This window comes from Prionailurus viverrinus, chromosome B3 (assembly GCF_022837055.1).
Source record: "Prionailurus viverrinus isolate Anna chromosome B3, UM_Priviv_1.0, whole genome shotgun sequence".
Taxonomy (NCBI): Eukaryota; Metazoa; Chordata; class Mammalia; order Carnivora; family Felidae; genus Prionailurus; species Prionailurus viverrinus.
In genome coordinates, this window is record NC_062566.1 from 110,695,144 (window position 1) to 110,715,390 (window position 20,247).

The 20,247-nt window shown below is 42.8% G+C and overlaps 1 protein-coding gene across 4 annotated transcripts in view; it reads left to right on the forward strand.

Annotated features, from left to right (window-relative positions):
• The window catches only part of EXD2 (exonuclease 3'-5' domain containing 2), an 89,633-nt gene extending 72,019 nt beyond the window's left edge, over positions 1–17,614 (forward strand). For 2 of the 4 annotated variants that reach the window (XM_047861179.1, XM_047861180.1), the window contains 5 exons: positions 5,984–6,315; positions 7,319–7,425; positions 7,964–8,099; positions 12,721–13,077; positions 16,150–17,614. In XM_047861179.1, the coding sequence (XP_047717135.1) occupies positions 5,984–6,315; positions 7,319–7,425; positions 7,964–8,099; positions 12,721–13,077; positions 16,150–16,366 (1,149 nt within the window). In that variant the 3' untranslated portion in view covers positions 16,367–17,614. The remainder of the gene's footprint in view (positions 1–5,983; positions 6,316–7,318; positions 7,426–7,963; positions 8,100–12,720; positions 13,078–16,149) is intronic. The other 2 variants (XM_047861181.1, XM_047861182.1) reach the window with 2 other exon arrangements.
• Positions 17,615–20,247: the final 2,633 nt, after the last annotated feature.

Genomic DNA, 20,247 nt, shown 5'->3' on the forward strand with positions numbered 1-20,247 from the left:
CCAACTGATCTTTGACAAAGCAGGAAAGAACATCCAATGGAAAAAAGACAGCCTCTTTAACAAATGGTGCTGGGAGAACTGGACAGCAACATGCAGAAGGTTGAAACTAGACCACTTTCTCACACCATTCACAAAAATAAACTCAAAATGGATAAAGGACCTAAATGTGAGACAGGAAACCATCAAAACCTTAGAGGAGAAAGCAGGAAAAGACCTCTCTGACCTCAGCCGTAGCAATCTCTTACTCGACACATCCCCAAAGGCAAGGGAATTAAAAGCAAAAGTGAATTCCTGGGACCTTATGAAGATAAAAAGCTTCTGCACAGCAAAGGAAACAACCAACAAAACTAAAAGGCAACCAACGGAATGGGAAAAGATATTCGCAAATGACATATCGGACAAAGGGCTAGTATCCAAAATCTATAAAGAGCTCACCAAACTCCACACCCGAAAAACAAATAACCCAGTGAAGAAATGGGCAGAAAACATGAATAGACACTTCTCTAAAGAAGACATCCGGATGGCCAACAGGCACATGAAAAGATGTTCAGCGTCGCTCCTTATCAGGGAAATACAAATCAAAACCACACTCAGGTATCACCTCACGCCAGTCAGAGTGGCCAAAATGAACAAATCAGGAGACTATAGATGCTGGAGAGGATGTGGAGAAACGGGAACCCTCTTGCACTGTTGGTGGGAATGCAAATTGGTGCAGCCGCTCTGGAAAGCAGTGTGGAGGTTCCTCAGAAAATTAAAAATAGACCTACCCTATGACCCAGCAATAGCACTGCTAGGAATTTATCCAAGGGATACAGGAGTACTGATGCATAGGGCCACTTGTACCCCAATGTTCATAGCAGCGCTCTCAACAATAGCCAAATTATGGAAAGAGCCTAAATGTCCATCAACTGATGAATGGATAAAGAAATTGTGGTTTATATACACAATGGAATATTACGTGGCAATGAGAAAAAATGAAATATGGCCTTTTGTAGCAACGTGGATGGAACTGGAGAGTGTGATGCTAAGTGAAATAAGCCATACAGAGAAAGACAGATACCATATGGTTTCACTCTTATGTGGATCCTGAGAAACTTAACAGGAACCCATGGGGGAGGGAAGGAAAAAAAAAAAAAGAGGTTAGAATGGGAAAGAGCCAAAGCATAAGAGACTGTTAAAAACTGAGAACAAACTGAGGGTTGATGGGGGGTGGGAGGGAGGAGAGGGTGGGTGATGGGTATTGAGGAGGGCACCTTTTGGGATGAGCACTGGGTGTTGTATGGAAACCAATTTGTCAATAAATTTCATAAAAAAAAATAAAAATAAATAAAAATAAATTAAAAAAAAAAGCTGATTGGGCACATCAGCTGATGAATGCATAAATAAAATATGGCATACCCTTACAATGGAGTATTACTCAGTACTAAAAATGATACATATTATGACAGGGATGAGTCTTGAAAACATTATGCTACTGAAAGAAGCTAATTGCAAACACATTTTGCATGACTCCATTTTTGTGAAATATTTCAGAATATACAAATCTGTAGAGACAGAAAATAAATTAATAGGTTGCCTAGGGCTGGGAGAAGTGGAGGATGACTGCCAGTGGGTCAAAGGTTTCTTTTTGAGGTGATGAAAGTGTTCCAACGTTGATTATGGTGAATGGTTGCACAATTCTGCAAGTCTGTTAAAAATCCTGAATCTTGCACCATCTGTAAAAGACATTTTTGGAACAATTGGAGATGTTAGAACTGTATATTATTGTATTTTGCCACTGTTAAAGTTCTTGGGTGTGCTAATAGTGTGATTATGTAGAAGAATGTTCTTGTTCTTAAGAAGTACACACTAATGTATTTAGAGATGAAGGACTATAATAGCTGCAACTTAATGTTGCAATGTGTTCAGCCAAAAAGAAAAAAAAAAGTGTGTGGTGTCCATATCATAAAGAGATAAAGCAAATGTTGACAATTATGAATGTCAGGTGGCATTATTATTTAACTTTTATGTGAGCTTGAAAATCTTAAAAATAAAAAGTTGGGGAGAAAAAGTTAATTGCTACCAAATTTGAAACCAGATTTGTGATCCTTATTGTGAGAATTCAGAATTTCCAAAGTTTCTTATTCATGCTTTATTTAAACAGTGTTTATTTTTTGTTCTAATTATGAACATAATGCTTAATGAGATTTTAGAAAATACAGAAAATGATATTTAAATTTTAATTTAAAAAATTTTTAATGTTTATTTATTTTTGAGAGAGAAACAGAGCACAAGTGGGGTGGAGGGGCAGAGAGAGAGGGGAACAGAGAATCTGAAGCAGGCCCCAGGCTCCAAGCTGTCAGCACAGAGCCCGATGCGGTGCTTGAGCCCACAAACTGTGAGATCATGACCTGAGCCAAAGTCAGATTCTTAACCGACTGAGCCACCCAGGTGCCCCTTAAATTTGAATTAAAAAAAAAATGGATTGAGAACACAGCAAATATGGCCAGTGCTTTTGGGCCAGTGGGCTTTATTATCAGTACCTACAGATTATAGTCACATGTCAGTAACTGGAACTCTTTTTTCTCAGGCTACTCTGTGTCTCCAGAAATGAACCATCTAGTCTTCTGCCAAAGGGGTGTAAGCCCCTCTGCTTATATTCTGATAGCTGAGTGGGAAAAGGTGCTGGTAGTTTTACCAGTCATTATGTAAACTTTTCCATAATCCCTTTTTCAGATGACACTTTGCCCCCACCCTCCACCAGACCTATTGTTACTGGATCCAGATCCTCTGGGAGTTAACCCATTATATGACTTAAACTTTTACTCTTTGGGGGGTTAGAGAAGGAGTAATTGCCAGCCCTGTGGTGTAAAGGAGAAGATCTAGGGTTGTTTTTTTTTTTTTTAAAGTTTATTTTTGTTTATTTTGAGAAAGGGATAGAGAGCAAGCAGGGGAGGGGCAGAGAGAGAGGGAGACAGAATCCCAAGTGGGTTCCGTGCCATCAGTGCAGAGCCCAGTTCAGGGCTTGAACTCACCAACTGTGAGATCATGACCTGAGGTGAAATCAAGAGTTGGACGCCTAACTGACTGAGCCACCCCGGTGCCTCTGGTTCTAAGTGTTCTTTTTGGAGACTTTCACCTTATCCTGTTGTTCTCACCCCTGCTTGTACCCTTGCTTTCCCAGATACCTGGTGCTTCCCATTCCTTATGCTTATGTTCTGTGGCTGAAATTAACTTAATTCTTGGATTTTTGGCTTCCTTTAGGCCTAGGTTTTAGCCTTCTCTTGTTTGCTGAGTCAGTCACTGCTTGTTCACCCTTCCAAAATGTTGTTATAGAAAAGCTTTAGCACAGCTGGTACCTTAAGGTTAACATCCTTCCTGAGAGAGAGTTTTGGGAGTCATACTATCTGAATTTGTTTTTTGCAGCTGTTTCTGACTTTCTGTGACCCTGAGTAAGTCACTTCTTTGTGCCTTGGTTCCTTCCTTCCTTCCTTCCTTCCTTCCTTAACAATTTTAAGGTATAACTAACATACAGCAAAATTCAGCCATTTAAAGTACACAAAATGAGGCACCTGGCTGGCTTAGTCCGTAGAGCATGTAACTCTTGATCTTAGAGATGTGAGTTCAAGCCCCACATTGAGCATGGAGCCGACTTAAAAAAAAAGTATACAAATCAATGGACTTTAGTATTTTTACAGAGTGGTACAACCATCACCACAATCTAATTTTAGAAGATTTTTGGGGTGCCTGAGTGGCTCAGCCAGTTGAGCGTCTGTCTCTTGATTTAGGCTCAGGTCATGATCTCACAGTTTGTGAGATTGAGACCCTTGTCGGGTTCTGTGCTGACAGCCTGGAGCCTGCTTGGGATTCTCTTTCTCTCCCACTCACTCTGCCCCTCCTCATCTTGCACCCTCTCTCTCCAAATAAACAAAAAACATTAAAAAAAAAAACTTAAAAAAAAAAGAACATTTTTATCACCCCAAAGAGAAACTCCATATCCATTAGCAAGTCACTTCCCACCCTATGCTCACCCCCACCCTAGCACTAGGCAGCCACTGATCTACCTCTTGTCTCTATAGATTTGTCTGTTTTGGACATTTCATATCAATGGAATCATATAATATATGATCTTTTGTGATTGGCTTAATTTACCATTTGTCGTGGGTCATTCACGTTGTAACGTTTATTGGTACTTCATTTCTTTTTATTCTAAACAATATTGTATGGATATATAGTACATTTTGTTTATACATTCATCAATTGGTGCATTGCTTTCATTTTTTGGCTATTATGAAAAATGCCACTATGAATATTTGGGCATAAAATTTTGTGTGGACACATGTCGTATGTTTTTACTTCTCTTGGGTATATACCTAGAAGTGTAGTTGCTGGGTCATGAACTTTATGTGTCACTGAGGAACTGCCAGACTGTTTTGCAAAGTAACTACATCATTTTATATTCCAATTAGCAATGTATGAAGGTTCTCATTTTCTGCATCCTCACCAACGCTTGTTATTGCCTATCTTTTTGGTTAGAGCCATCCTAGTAGGAATGAAATGGTATTTCGTTGTGGTTTTGATTTACATTTCCCTAGTGACTAATGAGGCTGAGCATCTTTCCATGTGCTTATTGGCTATATAAAAATATGTTATGGAAATTATATATCGTAGAATATATATTACAGAAATATCTATTTAAATCCTTTGCTCGTATTTTGATCGAGTTGTTTGTCTTTATATTGTTGAGTTTTAAGAGTTCTTTATGTATTTTGGAGACTAGTCCCTTATTAGAGACGTAATGTGTAAATATTTGCCTCCGTTCTTCAGGTCATCTTTTCACTTACTTGGTGGAGTTGTTTGAAGCACAAAAGGTTTTAATACTGATGAGGTCCAGTTATCTATTTTTTCTTTTATCACTTATACTTCTGGTGTCATAGCCAAGAAATCATTGCCTAACCCAAGGTCATGAACATTTACCCCTATGTTTTCTTCTAAAAGTCTTAGTTTTTAGCTCTTACATTTAGGCTTATAATTTTTGTTTGGATCCAACTTTATTCTTTTACATGTGGCCATCCAGTTGTCTTAACACCATTTGATGAAAGTGCTTGGGTTTTCTTATCATTTGAAAACAGTGTTAAAAAGCACTTTAAGCTCTTCACATTGAAGCACACTCCTTTCCTTTGAGAAACAGCCTGCTGATCCTGCTGATAGATGTGTAGATTGTTGAGTCTAGGTGGAAAATTTTACCCAAATTGTTTTATTCTAAAAGCATAACAAATCCTTCCTAATAGTATTGTTTACCAGGCTTGGTTATTAAAGGTAAATTAAAGGAATTTTAAAGTCTTTACACCCTTTGTTGGGAAAAGCTATTGATTATAGATTTGACTACTTTTATTTATGATCAGCCTTCCTGTCACCAGTGGCTTGGGAGAATGACTTACCATTTTTAAATAAATAAATTCCAGAAATGGGCCCTTTTGACTTTTGATTTGAGGCCCCTGCTTGAAACCAATTTGTTTTCCACATCTTATTAATAATGGCAGGTTGTTTCTGATTGACAGTCACACAGGCCTCTTAATGAATCTTGCTTTCAGGTGTTTTAGAGGATGACCACCTCCAAAGTGAATTTCGTGTTCTGGTTGTCAAACTTGTGGTAACTGGCCTCACCTAAACTTGACAAAAATCTGTCCATCAGGTTTGGTAGCAGATAGAAAGAAACTTCACTAATTTATATATTGAATAGGATTATTGAGCATTTAGAGTAAGGCACTATTTTAGCTATTTTAGTTAAAAACAGAGACAGGAAAGAAACATGAAGATTCATTATACTATTCGATTTACTGTTGTATAGTGTGAAATGTCTCATAATAAAAGGTTGTTGAGAAGTACATGGTACATCTTGAATTAGAATCCTAAAAGTCGTCTGCATCTTTGTGATTGAGTTGGAAATTGCTTTCTTTGCTTTGCCTTCCAGATTCCACTGATCTCTGACTTTTCTCTTCAGGTAATTTATGCTGCCAGGGATGCCCAGATTTCAGTGGCTCTCTTTCTCCATCTTCTTGGATACCGTTTCTCTAGGAATTCAACTCTAGATGAGAATGATGACCACATGAGCTGGAGGGAAGTCTTGGAGAAATGCCGGGATGTGGTAGACATCCCGTTCCGAAGCAAAGGAGTTAGCCGATTGGGGGAAGAAGTTAATGGGGAAGCAGCAGAAGCCCAGCAGAAGCCCAAAAATAAGAAGTCTAAGATGGATGGAGTGATGCCAGGCAACCACCAGGGGAGAGACCCCAGGAAACACAAAAGAAAGCCCCTGGGGGTGGGCTACTCGGCCAGGTAACTGAGCTGTACCCTGTCTGCTGAGACTCAGAGGCCCAGCCTGCAGCAAAAGGCACGATGCCTCATCTTGGGTCTGGGGACAAGGTTCTATGCTAGGATAGCAGAGGTGCTGTAGGGGTTAATTTTATTTTTCTTTTCCTTCAAGGACATTTGGAGCTGTTTTTTGATCTATTTGTGTATTTTCCTCCTTTCCCCCTTCTTTTGCTTTTAATTTTTAGACAGTTGGAGCAGAAAGAGGGAGAACTTAACCAAGCTTTGTCACTGATCCTCATATGACCTTAGACTTGTAACTTCTCCAGTTATAAATGAGGGTATAATTATTACTCCTTCCTTGCTCGGGATAGCTGCGAAAATGAATAACATGAATTGCCTCCTACATTTCAGAAGAAATGCATCATCTGATTTCCTGTTCATTTGGTATTTGATTATTTAGAATGGCATCCAGCTCTAAGCCAATATTACTCTCTAACCAGTGAGAGTTTCTCTGTACGACTTATGCCTCTATTGCAGAAAGATGACTAATAAGTACTTTGGAGTGGAAGCTTGGTCCCTGTAGCAGAGTGCCTTTAGGAACTGGATGATTAAATTGAAGCAAGTATTGCGTTTGAGCCAGAAATAAACTCCTGTGGCCCTCATTACTTCGGCCTGAAATTCTTTAATTTTAATTTATTTTGTTTAACCCAGTGATTACTCTGTAGAGCAGTTTCTTGGTGCTTGCTCCTGTTCACTTTCGCAATAGAGCTGTGTAAATACTACCCAACTTACTTCCTGTCCATAAATATAAAGACTAGCTAAATGAACTCATTTTTAGTTCCTAGCCCCACGCAGATAGAGGAACAAACATGATTTTTTTGCCCTACTTGTTTTTTCCCATAAACGTAATGTTTGACCCTAGTATCGAGAGTAGCTGGGGTCACTCAGAAGACAGCATGGGAAGGCAACTGATACCTTGACCCATGGTTAGCTTTCAGTCTTAGATTAATCTCTGCCTTCCCTGCAGAAAATCACCCCTCTATGATAACTGCTTCCTGCATGCTCCTGATGGACAGCCCCTCTGCACTTGTGACCGAAGGAAAGCTCAGTGGTACCTGGACAAAGGCATTGGAGGTTTGAGACTCACCTGTCCTATTTCATCTACATTTAGGTGCATGTGTGGTCCAGCAGGAGTGGGGAAGAGGGACACGGGGCAGGGAGGGATAGAAGAAGGCAGAAAGAACTTGAGACAAGTGAGACGTGGCTGTTCAGTTGTGATTGCTGTCTGCTTAGAGACTCAGGCCCAGCCTCCAGCAAAAGGCATGAGGTCTCATCTTGGGTCTGGAGAGAAGGTTGTATGGTAGGAAAGTAGAGGTGCTCCAGGGGTATTTTATTTTTCCTTTCCTTCAAGGACGTTCAGAGCTATCTTTTTATCTATTTGTGTGTCTTTTTCTCCTGTCTCCCTTCTTTCACTTTATAATTTTTAGACATTTGAAGAACTAACATAAGGAGAAGTTAATCTAGCTTTGTCACTGATCCTAATATGACCTTAGACCTATACGTCTTCAGTTATAATCGTGATCTCTGGTGGATACAGCAGAGAACAGTTCAGGTGGGGCTTCCTTCCTGAGGGAGAGGTAGGCAAACACTCACCCTTTTTCTTTTTCTTAAGAGCTGGTGAGCGAAGAGCCTTTTGTGGTCAAGCTACAGTTTGAACCTGCGGGAAGACCCGAATCTCCAGGAGACTATTACTTGATGGTTAAAGAGAACCTGTGTGTAGTATGTGGCAAGAAGGACTCATACATTCGGTGAGTGTGGGGTCTGGCCACCCAGATTCTCTGCCTCTGATGGAATTTGCCTTTGTAGCCACATATGGAACCCTCGGGGGCCTTGGTTGAATCTGTCCACTTTGGCTGAAAGACTTGTCCATGGCGGTCACCCCAGTTTTCCTGAGAGCTTCTGAACTCTGTGTGGCCTTGCTATAGTGTCCCCCACCTATCCTGAGACCAGTTCTTGGTTTCCGGAACGTAACACTCTTTCTCAGTGACAGTTTGCCATGAAGAGAGTGATTCCCTTTTGCTTATAGAAAGATCAGAGACCATTTCCTTCTGAAGCTGCCTTTCTCTGTGTGTTCTTATAATCCTTCCTTGAGTGGCTCACAAGCTGCACCTTGGTACTATTCATGGAATACAGGCATACCTCAGATATATTGCAACTCTGGCTCCAGACCATCATAATAAAGCGAACACCACAATAAAGTGAGGCAGGAGCGCCTGGCTGTCTCAGTCAGTGGAGTATGCCACTCTTGATCTCGGGGTTGTGAGCTCAAGCCCCACGCTGGGTGTACAGATTACTTTAAAATAAAATCTTAGGGGTGCCTGAGTGGCTCAGTCAGTTAAGTGTCTGACTAGCTCAGGTCATGATCTCGCGGTCCATGAGTTTGAGCCCCACATTGAGCCTCAGTGATGACATGACAGCTCAGAGCCTGGAGCCTGCTTCGGATTCTATGTCTCCCTCTCTCTCTGCCTCTCCCCCACTCATGCTCTGTCTCTCTGTCTCTCTCTAAAAAAATAAACATTAAAAAAATTTTTTAAAAATCTTAAAGTGAATGAGTCAAATGAATTTTTGATTTCCAGTGCATGTAAAAATTACATTTACACTGCACTATAGTGCAGTAACATTATGTCTAAAACAACAGTGTATATATTTTAATTTAAAAATACTTCACAGGCACTTGGGTGGCTCAGTCGGTTAAGTATCTGACTCTTGATTTCAGCTCAGGCCATAATCTCACAGTTTGTGAGTTTGAGCCCCAAGTTGGGCTCTGCAGTGACAGTATGGAGCCTGCTTGGGATTCTCTCTCTCTCTCTCTCTCTCTCTCTCTCTCTCTGTCCCTCCTCCACTTGCATGCTTTCTCTCTCTGTCTCTGTCTCACTCTCTCAAAATAAAGAAATAAACATTAAAAAATATATTAAAAAAATACTTTATTGCTGGGGTGCCTTACTGGCTCAGTAAGTAGAGCATGTGACTCTTGATCTTGGAGTCATGAGTTCGAGCCCCACATTGGGTACAGAGGTTATATACATACATACATAGAATACTTTATTGCTAAAAAATGCTAACCATCTTCTGAGCTCTCAGTGAGTTGTAATTCTTTGCCGGAGGAGGGTCTTGCCTCGATGTTGATGGCTGCTGACTAATCAGGGTGGTGGCTGCTGAAGGTTAGGGTGGCTGTGGCAATTTCTTTTTTTTTGTTAAATTTAAAATTTTTTTAATGTTTATTATTTTGAGAGAGAGAGAGAGAGAGAGAGAGAGAGAGACGGAGCTTGAGTGGTGGGGGGAGGGGGCAGAGAGAGAGAGGGAGACACAGAATCCGAAGCAGGCTCCAGGCTCTGAGTAGTTAGCAAGAGCCCGACACGGGCTCAAACCCATGGACCACAAGATCATGACCTGAGCTGAAGTTGGTTGCTTAACTGACTGAGCCACCCAGGTGCCCTAACAGTTTCTTAAAATAAAATGACAAGGAAGTTTGCTGCACTGATGGGTTCTTCTTTCACAAACATTTTCTCTGTAGCATGTGATGGTGTTTGATAGCATTTTACTCACAGTAGAACTTCTTTCCAAATTGGAGTCAGTCCTTTCAAATCCTGCACTGTTTCATCAACTAAGTTGACATAATATTCTAAATCCTTTGCTGTCATTTCAACAATCTTCACAGCATCCTCACCAGGAATAGATTCCATCTCAAGAAACCACTTTCCTTGCTCATCGATAAAAAGCAACTCATCAGTTAAAGTTTTATCCTGAGATCACAGCAATTCAGTCCCATCTTCAGGCTCCACTTCTGATTCTAGTTCTGTTGCTATTTCTACCACATCTGCAGTGACTTCTTTTGCCCAGGGGCTGCAGAATAGATGTGCTAGCAGACATGAAAACAATATTAATCTTGTGTATCTCCATCAGAGTTCTTGGGTGGCCAGATATACTGTCAATGAACAGTAAAATGTTGAAAGGAAATTTTTTTTTCTGAGCAGTAGTCTCAACAGTGGGCTTAAAATAGTCAGTAAACCATGTTGTAAACAGATAGGCTGTCATCCACACTTTGTTTTTCCATTTAGAGAGCACAGGCAGAGTAGATTTAGCATCATTCTGAAGGGCCCTAGGGTTTTTAGAATGGTCCATGAGCATTGGCTTCAACTGAAAGTCACCAGCTGCATTAGCCCTTAACAAGAGAGTCAGCCTGTCTTTTGAAGCTTTTTTTTTTTTTTTTTTTTTAAATTTTTTTTTTTCAACGTTTATTTATTTTTGGGACAGAGAGAGACAGAGCGTGAACGGGGGAGGGGCAGAGAGAGAGGGAGACACAGAATCGGAAACAGGCTCCAGGCTCCGAGCCATCAGCCCAGAGCCCGACGCGGGGCTCGAACTCACGGACCGCGAGATCGTGACCTGGCTGAAGTCGGACGCTTAACCGACTGCGCCACCCAGGGGCCCCTGTCTTTTGAAGCTTTTAAAAAAAATTTTTTTAACGTTTTTTATTTATTTTTGAGAGAGAGAGAGAGAGAAAGCACGGGAGGGACAGAGAGAGAGAAGGAGACAGAATCCAAATACAGGCTCCAGGCTCTGATCTAGCTGTCAGCACAGAGCCCGACACGGGGCTCGAACCCACGAACTGTGAGATCATGACCCGATCCGAAGTTGGATGCTTGACCGACTGAGCCACGCAGGCACCCCTCTTTTGAGGCTTTGTAACCAGGTGCTGACTTCTCTCTAGCTATGAAAGCCCTGGATGGCATCTTCTTCCAATAAAAGGCTATTTCATCCACATTGAAAATCTGTTGGTTACTGGAGCCACCTTCATGAATTATCTTAGCTGGATCTTCTGGAGAACTTGCTGCAGCTTCTACATATGCACTTGCTGCCTCGCCTTGCACTTTCATGTTGTGGAGATGGCTTCTTTCCTTAAACTTCCTGAACCGACCTCTGCTGGCTTCAGACTTTTCTTCTGCAGCTTCCTCACCTCTCAGCCTTCACAGAATTGGAGAGGATTAGGACCTTGCTCTGGATTAGGCTTTGGCTTAAGATAACATTGAGGTTAGTTTGATCTTCTGTCCAGACCACTAACCTCTCTCTATGTCAGCAGTAAGGCTGTTTCATTTGCATCGCATTTATGTGTTCACTGGAGCAGCACTTTTAATTTCCTTCGAGAACTTTTCCTAGGCATTCACAAGTCGGTTAACTGGTTCCAGAGGCATAGCTTTTGGCCTGTGTCGGCTTTCCACATGCCTTCCTCACTCAGTGTAATCACTTCTAGCTTTTGATTTAAAGTGGGAGACGTGCAACTCTTTCTTTCGCTTGAACACTAATAGGCCATTGTAGGGTTATTAACTGGCCTGATATCAATATCATTGCATCCCAAGAAATAGGGAGGCCCCAGGAAAGGGAGAGAGAGAGACAGCGCAATGGCCAGCTGGTGGAGCAGTCAGAACACACATAACATTTATTTATTGTTTTCACGGTCTTATATGGGCATGGTTCATGGTGTCCCCAAAACAATTACTGTAGTGACACCTGTGCTCACTTATCACAGATTAGCATAACGAATATAATAATAATGAAACAGTTCGAAATGTTGCAAGAATTACCAAAATATGACACAGAGACAGGAAGTGAAAAAATGCTGTTGGAAAAATGGGGCCAGTAGACTTGCTTGATGCAGGGTTGCCACAAACTTTCAATGTGCAAAAAATGTAAAATCTGCAGGACACAATGATATGAGGTGTGCCTGTATTTGGATGACCTGAAGGCACACTTTGGGTTTTCTCCCTGGCTTCTGTGGAATAATTCACTTTCCTACGTTCTCTTCTTACAAAGTGAGACAAATAATTGTTGCTCTTAAGAGTTTTTCCTGAGAGCTTAGTTCTCCTTAGAAAACACTGCTGGGCCTTGATGAACCATGGAAATAGTCTGAGTGAGGGATTTCTCAGATAGAGGAAATTGGTTTTTTTAGGTCACCAGGCTTCCAGAATTTCAGAAGTAGAGGTTGCCTGCTACATGCTTTGAGAGTTATTTTCTAGATATTAAAGGCCATTAGTATTTTTTTTTTTTCATTTCTCTGATACTCTTCCTTCTGGGAATACAATCTTGACAAAGGTGGTTATTAGCCTCCCTCTGCCATTGGCCCTCCGCTGGCTCTTGAGGGCAGGTGGTATGAACCTACTTCTAGGAGAGAGGAAACTAAGGCACGGGTAGGTAGGCAGGCCGAGAGTGGAATAGGTTGTACTGCCTGTATGTAATCTCTGTTGGATTGTGGTGCCCAAGGCTTCTCAGTCATGTTTAGGCCCAGATGAGACTCCAGTAGCCCGACTGCTAGCTCCACATGTGTTCCGTGTCATCTGCTAATGAGCGCTGCCTTCTGGGTGGGCTTGGCAGGAAGAACGTGATTCCACACGAGTACCGGAAGCACTTCCCCATTGAGATGAAAGACCACAACTCCCACGATGTGCTGCTGCTCTGTACCTCCTGCCACGCCGTCTCTAACTACTACGACAACCACCTGAAGCAGCAGCTGGCCAGGGAGTTCCAGGCCCCCATTGGCTCTGAGGAGGGTCTGCGGCTGCTAGAAGACCCTGAGCGCCGGCAGGTACGTTCTGGGGCCAGGGCCCTGCTCAACGCAGAGAGCCTGCCTGCTCGTCGGAAGGAGGAGCTGCTGCGAGCCCTCAGAGAGTTTTACGACACAGACACAATCACGGATGAGATGCTTCAAGAGGCTGCCAGCCTGGAGACCAGGTACACAAAGGGTGGAGGAGTGACCCAGAGCACTGACCCTGACCACTCGGTGAGGTTGCTTGCCAGGTGGGGGGCGTGCATAGCCTGTGTCATCCCGTTACGTGTGTAATGGCTTAAAATACCACGGGACTGGGATAGTACAATCTGTTTGAGAATTTCCTTTCCTTAGGAGACTTGTCTTCTGTCATTAACCCTTTTAAGGTCATATATATCCAGTCATTTTCATGATTAGCAGGTGAGTTCAAATGAGGTGGAGTTGTGCCTTAGAGATTCTATGCAGAAATAAATCCTAAAGTCAGCACAGAAGATGAAAATCATACTCAAAAAATATCCTCAAGTCTCTGAAGTTGCCCACGAGTACGGTGTATGTGGGGTTTTTTTGGTCTCTCACCGTATCCAGATCGGTGGGAACTGAGACCAGGGGATTCATGTTTGCTGTCTCACCTGGACTCAGGGTACTGGCCCATTGAATGGAATATTGGCTCTAACCATTTAAGTTACTTTTCTCCTTTTCCCTTCCTTCTTTGCTCCCTCCTTCCCCACGAGTACATGGTTGAACTTACAGGACTTAACTCGGTGTTCCCAAATGAGAAGCTTATGGTCCTAAGAAATGAATGGGTGCATGGCTGCGGTGAAAAAAATTCTGCATCACCTGCTGTAGTTTTGCTTACCAACTGTCTCTTTTCCAGTCGTACTAGGGATTGAAATAATCGAGCTGATAAGTTCACCAAACAGAATGCGATGCTGTTTGCCTATAGAGTTTTGTTACCAAAAAATCTTAAATATAGCAGCAATTATCAAACAGATATTTCTAGATATCTTAATCTATTTAATCCAGCTAATAAACTTTCCATAAATTGCCTTAATTAGTTCTTATAACAAACCTATGAAATAGGATTTAGATTTCTTACTGGTAACTGCTCACATTGTATCTTGCATTTTTTAAATCTTTCAAAGTTAATGAAACATTACTGAGTTTTATTCCTATAGCTACCTTGTGAGTCTGTAAAGTAGATGTTATTTTCCAAGCTTTATGTTAGCTACCCTGAGGTAAAGTCAAATAACTTGCCAGGGTCCTATGAGAAATTAAGGGGACGGGTTCCTTTAACCGGTTCCCAGATGTATTTGCTAAAACAGGCAAACTTCCCCTTTCACCACAGACCTTTCTAACAAATCATCTGCTGACTTGGATAGAAGGATGCTGGACTTGGATGTCTGGGACTGGGAAGAAGAGCTGTTTGGAGAAAGATAGGCTAGTTAGTGGCACTCTGGTGAGCTAAGCAATAGTGTCTGGAGACCCCCGGAGTGCACCAGCACTGCTAGGATGGGGAGGGGGTCTTGAGAGTGGGGCGTGGATGCGTGGAGGGGAACTGAGTCCGTGGGGTACCAGCTTCCTTGAGAAAATTAGCCTTTCCTCACAGGAGGTGAACACACTGTTCGCATGGCAACAGAATAGTTTTTAAGGCCTCCGTGCTTAGGAAGGAGGCAGGGATTCATTTTCCCATTAAACAGCACCAGCTGCACAACTGAATATTTCATGGGACTGAAACAGGTCTCTCATGGATGTGGTTTGGCATTCTTTTTTTTTTTTTTAAGATTTTATTTTATTTTTTTAAAATTTGTATTTATTCTGAGAGAGAAAACAGCATGAGCCAGGGAGAGGGAGAAGGAATCCCAGGCAGCCTCGCTCCATGCTATTCGCACACAGAACCCGGTGTGGGGCTCAGTCCCATAAACTGTGAGATCATGATTTGAGCCGAAATCAAGAGTAAAATGTTTAACCAACTGAGCCACCCAGATGCCCCTAAGATTTTATTTATTTATTTATTTGTTTGTTTGTTTGTTTGTTTGTTTATCTATTTATGCATGAATGCATGCTTATTTATTTTTGAGAGAGAGCGTGAGTGGAGAGGTGCGGAGAGAGGGAGACAAAGGATCCGAATCAGGCCCTGCACTGAAACCAGAAAGCCTGACGCGGGGCTCGAACTCACAAACCATGAGATCATGACCTGAGCCGAAGTTGGATGCTCAACCGACTAAGCCAGCCAGGTGCCCCAGGATTTGATTTTGAAGTAATCTGTACACCCAACGTGGGGCTCAAACTTATAACTCCCAGATGAAGGGCTGCATGTTCCACCCACTCAGCCAGCCAAACACCTCCATCTTTTTTTTTTTTTTAATTGAAGTGTAGTTGACACAGGGCCACACAACATTACATTCGTTTCAGGTATATGACAGTGATTCAACAAGTTTATATGTTATGCTGTTCTCATCACAAGGGTAGCTACCATCTGTGACCATAGAACGCTATCACAACACCAGTGACTGTATTGCCTATGCCGTATGGTTTGGCATTCTTTCCATGAGAAAGAAGACACTAGAGAAATGTACCACCTTGCATTTTACATTCAGGTATTACAGTGTTATGAAAAATTGGAACATGTGGGGTGATTTATGGTTCAGAATGAATAATTAAAATTTTTTTTTTTTTGATGTTTATTTTTTGAGAGAGAGAGAGAGAAAGAGACAGAGCACGAGCAGGGGAAGGGCAGAGAGAGAGGGAGACACAGAATGTAAAGCAGGCTCCAGGCTCTGAGCTGTCAGCACAGGGCCCGACGCGGGGCTCCAACTCACAGACCAAGAGTTCGTGACCTGAGCTGAAGTCGGACGCTTAACCGACTGAGCCACCCAGGCGCCCCCAGAATGAATCAGTTAAAAGAAAGGCGAGTAACCGTGGAGTCCATAAAAGACCAACATTCTTTACTAGTCAGTCAGACACTAGGGCCCTGTAGTGGGGGCTGAGCCTCGTGCAGGGAGGGGCCTCCCCACAAATGTAGCTCAGTATCCCAGATACCTTGTGTTGGATTGTGTGCAATATGTCCAAACCACTTCTTTAAAAAGGCAGGTATAGGGAAGATGTTTTTAAAAACATTAAAGTAACCAACCCTTTAGAAGTCCAGCAACCTCCTCACATGCCCTTGCTGAAGCCCCTTGGCCCGCAGCATTTGGAGCCGTCTGTGAGACCATCCTGTGCTTGTTTTCCTCAGACCCTTGTACTTTGTGTCTTGCCAGGATTTCCAATGAAAACTACATTCCTCACGGGCTGAAGGTGGTGCAGTGCCACAGCCAGGGCGGGCTGCGCTCCCTCATGCAGCTGGAGAGCCGCTGGCGTCAGCATTTCCTGGACTCCATGCAGCCCAAGCACCTGCCCCAGCAGTGGTCAGTGGACCATAACCATCAGAAGCTGCTCCGGAAATATGGGGAAGACCTTCCCATCAAGCTGTCGTGATAGCCGCTTTCCTCCCAGGTTAGGACAGCTGGGAAGCTGAGCCAAGGTGGGAAAGTCACCTCTTCCCATGTCATTCATTGTCAGAGCCTAGTGTCGCAAGTCGGAATGCTAACCCACACTGATCCCAGGATGCTTCTGGTGGAGCAAGGCTGTTGCTTCCAGGGGAGCTTACGGGTTTGAATTTTAGTCGGGCAGGGTGAGAATTCTTTTTCCCTCCCTCTTATTTTATTTTTGTGGACCAAAGGGCCTTGGCCTTTATTTTACTTTCTTTCTTTTGCTTTCCTTGTACGGACAGCAAATGAAGGATTCTTCCCTGAAGTGACTTGTCAAGTTGCTCAGGTTTTTAATACATCTCTTCCCTGTGCAGTATGTTGGTTTTTCTGAAACAGGGGCAGTCAAGGATTTTAATCTCATCGGGTTAGGAGGGGAGAAAACGTTCTTCCAGAGGTTGGAGGGTCAGATTTGTTTTTCCCAGTTCAAGCACATCTTCGTGATAAATTCCTTGGCTTCATGCTCTCCCACGACTCACCTGGTTGAGATCCATCCCATCTAGGTCACTTTGGTTTATTTCCATACTTGAGAATGCTCCCGTTTCCACGTCCAGGACCACAGCAGCGACTTCCTGCCATATGCTTCCACCCGAACACTGGAGGAAATCCTTTTCTGGAAGTAGGCCTTGAAGCTGGCTGGGGCAGAGAGAAGCATAAGCAACCATCTCTCAAGAGAACTTTGATACCTGCTCAGCTTTCCCTTTCATGCTGTTTGTTGTCTGTTTGTTGTAGTCCTCTTGTCCAGAAGTGCAAGGTTTTTAGCTTAATCCCTTTCTGAGAGGAAGATTGTCTTCTGTCAGAATCAGTGTCAGGCCCCTTCCGTGTTCTGTGTTCCATCAGACTTGTAACACTGACCTCTTTTAAGCACTTAATTCTCTCCTGGAGTCCTTTGGTCAGGTTGCCTTGTGAGGATTTGTCCACCTCCCCTCATGCCTGGGACTCAGTTAATACGTTCAGATGTTCAAAACGGTGGCGTTTCATCTTTTTATGTGAGGCCACCACTTTGAGCATGAAATAAAGTTTTAGTAGTGATTAGTATTTTTTCTAAAGTTTTAGGAAAACTTTTTTACCTTACAAGATCTTAGAAATTTGAAAAAGAATTTTATGGCCAGAATCCAACAGGAGCTGTTTTGAAATCGTGCCCGAGTTGGTGATGGTTGTTCTAACACTGATAAATAAAACTTCTTCTAAGCACAAAGCTCACTGATGGTAAATGTAAACCTTTTTTCTTCACAGCTTTATAGAATTGGTAACTATTCTTGGGGGAGGGGATATTTGCCCTTCAGGTCCCTGCCGTTGGGGGGGGGGGGGGGCAGGGTGTGCCCAGTGTGTGCCCAGACGCACCACATACAGTGCGGCCTCAGCCCATCCCCGAACGGTCTGCAAATGAGTGAGCACATCTTGCGTTTTGCTCCTCTGCCCCTGCATTCCCCATGTCCTCAGACAGGCATTTCTGGGATCTCAACTGGAAATCCTTGAAAATGAACAGTACCTTGGGGACGGGATGTTCGGTGCGGTTATGATGGGTTATTATGGGGCATGCGTGGCAGTGGCTGCACCCCATGCTCGGGAGTCCCAGGGGGTGGAGAACCACAGAGACTGAGGGGTGGTCAGCAGAGCAGGCAGTCTTGCCACAAGGTGGCACTCATAGATTTTGTTTTATATTCCTTCTTGAGAAATAGGGCTTTTATACATAGTTCCTGAACATAACTGATGACTTAGGTTTCCAAATTTGTGGTAGCTGATTTGGGGTCATTTTGATAAGTTTACCAGAAAAACTTCTTCTTCTGAAACAGGGAGGAGGGCGCTTTCATTCTCTTTTCCTGGGATCCTCATGCCAAGAGGAGAGAAACACATACGAGGTCATTTAGGTGCAGCGGTTGCTGTGGGAAGAAGGAATCGATCCTGCCAGCAGACCTTCCTGCGTGGGCAGCCAGCCTAGAGGGAGCAGCTAGCCCGGCACACGGGATTTCTGCTCCTTCTCACAGGTTACAGTGTAGATCTGACTCTTTGTTCTCTGAGTCAGCCTTGGACTGCAGCAGACTTTGCCTAAGATGGTTGTGATCTCAAATGAGATATCTTATGGTAGACATATTATAGAACAAATATTTACTGGTTTTTGCTGATAGAAAAGTAGTGTATGTTCGTTAGAGCTGAGTCTAAAGAAGGAATAAAAATCACGCATCTTCCCTCTGTCTAGAATAGAGCTGACCTTTGCTGGTATGTCCGTGACTTTCCTTTCACTAGTTAAAAATGCAAACGATAAAAGCAAAATTCAGAGTTATACGTATATACAGCTTGGCATCGTGTTTTTTCCCTCTCACTTAACATGGCATCACAAGAAATTAATTTCCTGTGAAAGATTCCTGGTGGCTCTACCTTACTTTAGTTGTCCATTCCCTCACTGTTGAAAATTATGGTTGTTTGAGATCCTTTGTTAATGGCAGAGATACTGGGATGAGCTGTCTTTTGGATAAACCTTTGACCATACCTTTGATACTTTCCTTAGGATAGAATCCTAGAAATTGGATGGGGAGGCAAGGGCTCTCACATGGCTGGAGTGAGGATCAACCGATACCACCTTTGAGGAGTATATATCAAGGGACTGCTTCTCTCTGACCCTCTAGCTCGTGTCCCAGGGCCCTTGCTGTGCTTCCATGAGAGCAGTAGTGAGGGGACAGGGTCATGGCAGGGGCCTCTGTGAGTGTGCCGTGATGGTTGTATTTCTAGGCTCAGAGTCTTTTCTCTGCTTCCCCTTGGTCTCCCGTCCTTTGCTGACTCATTTGCCCTTACAGTCAATATTTTTTGGAAACGCTATTTATTTTGAAATAAAAAAGGTAAAATAAAAGTTACAGTTCTTTTTTTGTGTGTGTGAAACACAAGCAATCAGAGATTTGCTCTCCTAAAGTGAACAAGGTCCAATACTTAGGGATTTGTTGCTTTTTAAGCGTGCAGCCGTAAGTTACTTATTCTATCCACATCACGGATGGAGATCCGATGACAAAATGTGTTCTGTTGAAATAAAGCCGTTTTAATCCCTCATTTTAGACTCTTAGGAACCCAGCAGGCAGAAAGAGCTTTTGTTCAGCATCCTTTACTACCTGTTCGTTTGGAGCTCTAACATCTGACTGTAATTCAAGTTCTTGGTTTACTTTACCTCTCTGAGTTTTTCATTCATTCATTTATCCTTTCCTCTTTTTTTTTTTCCTTCATTATGTCTCATCCTCATGAGAGGTATCACTTTTTACTTTTAAAGAAGATAGTTTCTTGGTATGCTAGTTTACTGATTATTACATATTTTAAAAGGATCCTTCTTTCTGATCTTTTGTCTTTTCTGTTGAGTAGTGGCCATTTTTAGAGTACCTAATCCTTTGGGAATACAGTGAGAATCAGTCTTTCTTGGATGAAATAAGCTGAAAGAGGATGTAAGAATGACCTTGTTATGATTGAACTCTTGGTCCAAATAACATACACATAATGCATAGTCCCCTGAATACTTTTGCTTTGGAATTCTGTGATACACTGTATGTATTCACCAAGTTGTCTCCTTGTGCTGGAGGCTCATACCTTCTGCTTGTCCCCAGTCCTGCAGCAGTTTCACGTCAGGTGATGGAGCAGGGCTTATATACAGCCGGATAGCTTACTTGTTCAAATTACCTATCCTGCCAGCCTGCTAGGAGATGTGTTAGTCACCCCCTTTGCTTGAGGCACCAAGGCCCTTGCTTTAATGCCAGGATGTTATTTGGGAGGGTGAGAAGCACATTAGACTGTTATTTCCATCTAACTGGCTCTGTCTGTGGCCCACTGTTGCTGGAGGACCCTAGATACGGT